This window comes from Habropoda laboriosa, unplaced genomic scaffold (assembly GCF_001263275.1).
Source record: "Habropoda laboriosa isolate 0110345459 unplaced genomic scaffold, ASM126327v1 scaffold291, whole genome shotgun sequence".
Classification (NCBI taxonomy): Eukaryota; Metazoa; Arthropoda; class Insecta; order Hymenoptera; family Apidae; genus Habropoda; species Habropoda laboriosa.
The window spans coordinates 477250-481606 of NW_017100515.1; the positions used below are offsets into that span (position 1 = coordinate 477250).

At 29.0% G+C, this 4357-nt stretch overlaps 2 protein-coding genes across 2 annotated transcripts in view; one reads left to right on the plus strand and one right to left on the minus strand.

Annotated features, from left to right (window-relative positions):
• The window catches only part of LOC108576434 (histone-lysine N-methyltransferase SETDB1), a 4360-nt gene extending 2380 nt beyond the window's left edge, over positions 1-1980 (plus strand). The window contains exons 8-13 of the mRNA XM_017939434.1: positions 46-390; positions 470-637; positions 678-959; positions 1044-1309; positions 1377-1707; positions 1774-1980. Of these exons, the coding sequence (XP_017794923.1) occupies positions 46-390; positions 470-637; positions 678-959; positions 1044-1309; positions 1377-1707; positions 1774-1980 (1599 nt within the window). The remainder of the gene's footprint in view (positions 1-45; positions 391-469; positions 638-677; positions 960-1043; positions 1310-1376; positions 1708-1773) is intronic.
• A 1174-nt stretch (positions 1981-3154) lies between these two features.
• Positions 3155-4128, minus strand: LOC108576355 (myotrophin). The gene is made up of 3 exons (XM_017939328.1): positions 3946-4128; positions 3576-3686; positions 3155-3346 (listed from the first exon to the last, which is right to left on the minus strand). Exons 1-3 carry the CDS (start codon positions 4012-4014, stop codon positions 3155-3157), a joined length of 372 nt encoding a protein of 123 aa, XP_017794817.1. The 5' UTR covers positions 4015-4128.
• Between the last annotated feature and the right edge of the window lie 229 nt (positions 4129-4357).

The following is a 4357-nucleotide window of genomic DNA, read 5'->3' on the forward strand; positions in this document are numbered from 1 at the left end:
TTAAATATAAATTTTTACAATTTTTATATTACCACTCTATTTCAGTATTATCAGACACAGAACAAGATTCAAACAAAGAAATTTGTTCCGCATAAATGCGGTCCTCAGTGTGTTCAGGGTATATCCTTTACACCTGATGACTTAAGAGGGTATTCACCTCTTTCAATACCATTACTTTGTGGTTGGAACAGACAACTTTGTAAATATCCCAAAGGAAAAAAAATTACATTATATCAAGCACCATGTGGTGTTAGATTACGAAATATGGAAGAATTACATCAGTATCTTCGTAAAACAGGTAGTCCAATGTCAGTTGATCTATTTGATTTCGATTACTGGGTACATTGTTTAGCAGAATTTGTCTTGGATAAATGTTTCATCAATATAAAGGTAAATGAATAAAATTTGAAGATTATTAAACTTAAATAATAGTTCATATTTGTAATTAAATTTTTTTTTTAACTTCAAGGATCTTAGTTATGGTGTAGAAAATGTACCAATTCCATGTGTCAATGAATTAGATCATACCCAACCAGATACTATTAGATACAGTACTCAAAGAGAACCAACAGAAGGTGTTAATCTTAATTTAGATCCAAATTTCTTGTGTAGCTGTGATTGTGAAGACGATTGTCAGGTATGTTTTTTACGAAAATATAAATTTATTAAATAGGCAGTTAACAATACAAGGTGCTACTCTGGGCGGAAGAGTACCAAACACGTCTGTCGGTTACATGTATAAACGTTTACCAGAGCCAGTCACGACTGGAATTTATGAGTGCAATTCCGGATGTAAATGTGCTGTAAAAACATGTTTGAATAGGGTAGTGCAACACCCATTAACATTAAAATTACAAGTATTCAAAACAGCTCCTCGAGGTTGGGGTATACGTTGCCTAAATGATATTCCTCTTGGATCTTTTATTTGTATATATGCTGGTAGATTGCTTACAGAACAGGTAAAAAATTGACATTAACACGTATTATTAACAGTGAAAGTAAAATAAAAACTTATTCATTTTTAATTCCTTTTCATACTGTAGGGAGCCAATGAAGGTGGTAAAAATTATGGAGACGAATATCTCGCAGAATTAGATTATGTTGAAGTAGTAGAAGGTATTAAAGAAGGCTATGAAAGTGACGTTCTTGAGCCAGAAATGCCGTTATCTACTCCAGACGACAAGAAGAAATCTATGACGAGTGATGATGAAGATAATTCTAAAACAAACGCAAACGATTCGGATGAAGATTTTAACATTAGTAAATACGTAAATTTCAACGTAAATTCTATAGAATCTTCTTCTATAAGGTAAGCAAAAAGAAATCCATCATCGAATAGCAACGTAATATATATTAACATGAATATAACGATGTAGAAAAAGATTAAGAAAACGAAAACGAGACGATGCTAATACTCAAGATGGATCTGAAGAAAATAGCGAAGATGGAAGCGGTACTAAAACTTCCGAAAACACTACAAAACCTTCTACTAATGACAATCGTTCAAACGATCAAGATGCAATCACTATAAGTGATGAAGAAGAAAACAGAAGCGGTAGACGTGAACCAAGTAGATTTGATCCAACAGTGGAACCAACACAGATAGAAAGACCTAAATTTAAATCAGTAAGAGATTTCTTTGGTGAAGATGAAGCTGTTTATATAATGGATGCTAAAACAACTGGGAATATTGGACGTTATTTAAATGTAAGAAAGATTTGTTACTTTTATGTTTATTATAAATTTGAAATATAATTTTTAGTAATTTTACAGCATTCATGTGATCCAAATGTTTTCGTACAAAATGTATTTGTGGATACTCACGATTTAAGATTTCCATGGGTAGCATTTTTTGCTTTAAATTACATAAGAGCAGGTCAAGAATTAACATGGAATTATAGTTATGATGTTGGAAGCATACCGGGAAAAGTTATCATATGTAAATGTGGTGCATCTAACTGCAGAGGTCGACTTTTATAATATATAAGATATTTTATATGAAAACTAATAAAAATTAATTAATAAATGTGACTTTCTGGTTTGTTTTTCTTAATATAGAATTCTCTTCTATTAAATAGTGTGAAATCTATCATTAAAAGACATGTTATTTTTAACGTGCGTGCACGGTATCTATGAACAAATTATTTTGATAACTTTTCATTTGTATTTATTATTTATTAAAATATAAATCAGTTTACAAAATAAAGTAGGCCTAATGAAACTAGAAATAGAGAATAAACTGTATATTACAAATGTAATGTTTCTTCCTGAGTCCTTCCATGTTATTACATTTTATATAGCTATGGAGAACATATTTCGGCAAAAATATATATTTTATGACTATTAAAGATACAGTCTTTCTATTCGCAATAATTGACATTTGATAAATAAATTTTGGCATATAAAAAGTCTTGTTAACATATTGTAATTGATAGTGAGTAATAAATAAATGACAAATATGGGTTTAATAAAGTACAACGATATACATAACAATGATGCATTGGCTTATTATTTTTGATTATTGTACACCTTTAAAACCTTTTAAGACATGTTAGATAATTAGTACCATAAAGATAGTTCTTTAATTTATGTTTTATACATGTCTTTCTTGAAACTCAGTTAAATTATGTAAGTATATCTCAAATAGAGCATTCAGTATTTTGTATATTCTATAACTCTTTCTCACAAAAATATGAAACTAAAGCAGAATCATAGTTTTAGTAGGTAGGTCGTAAAAAATGTATAAAAGAAATTTGTAACATTTATAAATTAATAGCAAATATTTAAAACACGATGCTGCTTCTTACAAATGTATCAAAATATCTTTTGCTATATAATGTTACATGCTTTAAAAATAAATTTGTTTCTGCTGTTAGTTTTGCAAAACAACCTGTATGATATACTACTTTAAAGCTGAAATTATATATACTTTAAATCCCTAAGAGTAACCATATAAGAATATGAGTTCATGATTATATGCTCCAGATGTGCAATATATTATTATAAAACTACATTTGTGTACCTATATTCTTTTTAAATTTAAAGTGCATAAATATGATAGTCTAGTCATATGCAAGAAATTAAGACAAAGCAATGATGATACTCCTATGAGGAACGTTAAAATACTAAAATAACAAAATTATTGCTTTATGAATTATTTGGCTTTGTGCTGGTGAACTTTAAGCAGTTGTTTGATCTCATCTTTTTCAGCAGCATCCAAATAACTTATTCCATCTGGAGTTAATCCATTTGGTTTAGCTCCTTTTTCTAATAATAATTTAACACAATTTGTATGTCCTTCCCAAATTGCTGCCAATAATGTTGTTATACCATGTTTATCTGTAGCCTGTAAATGAATAAGTTTTGTTTAAAACATTACAATGCAATCTGCATATCAATTGTCTCTTTAGTTTTTGCAATGCTCATCTTTTATGCTTAAAATAAAATTGATAAATTGTGATATACAAAATATAGTAAAGATAATAAATAATTAGGTAATCAAATAAAATTCGTTCAAATGAAATTGCTTTTATGTTCTGTCACACATACTAATCTAATATTTACGATAAACTTACATTTGCATTTGCACCCTTTTCCAAAAGATATCTGACTACTTCATTTTGGCCATAATCAGCTGCATAATGCAATGGTGTCCTTCCATCGATCATTTGATTAACATCAATATTCTATCAACAGAAATACATTTATACGATTTAGTATACATTCACTTCTGGGAAAAATATATATTAAATTTGGAAAGGAAATATAAATGTTTGTTACAAGCTTGGTTTAGCCGGTTAATAACAATTTTTGCGCATATAGTGAAGTACGTAAAATTTGAAGAATGCAATATCAAATTCCAAAAGAGATATCATGACATTTTTGATTAGCGGTAATCAAAAGGCGACAGAGAAAAAAAGATGATCGAATGTTTCATATATTTGCCTTATTCTCAACGATATCCCGCACTTGATCCAAATCACCATTTTTTATTCCCCACAAGAGTTCACTCATTTTCGTTGTAAGCTATTGGAAAAATTTTAAATATAACACACAGCCCGTTAAATTTCCACGTTTATTCTAATCAGTTCACGCTCGTACTCACGTCTCTTAAACTTAGTTAAATAGCGAATTTTGCTGGAACAATTTTTCCGTGCTGCCAACATATATAGCAGTAAAACCAAACTTTCATCTGGCTATAGTACCAACATCAAGGATAACGTAACAAAATGAACAATTATTTGCAACCTTCTTTTTAATAAAATAAGTAGTATTTATTTGATAAATATATGCATATATAAAAAAATTAACAATTATTCTTTGATTTCCAATTTTTACCAAATTTTCTCCAACTTGT

Excerpts from the sequence above, each read along its gene's own strand:
- LOC108576355 (XM_017939328.1), bottom strand. The coding sequence starts at position 4,014 with ATGAGTGAACTCTTGTGGGGAATAAAAAATGGTGATTTGGATCAAGTG. Across the intron at positions 3,687-3,945 it reads GGGATATCGTTGAGAATAAG|AATATTGATGTTAATCAAAT; the intron begins GCAAATATATGA and ends TTCTGTTGATAG. Across the intron at positions 3,347-3,575 it reads AAAAGGGTGCAAATGCAAAT|GCTACAGATAAACATGGTAT; the intron begins GTAAGTTTATCG and ends ATTCATTTACAG.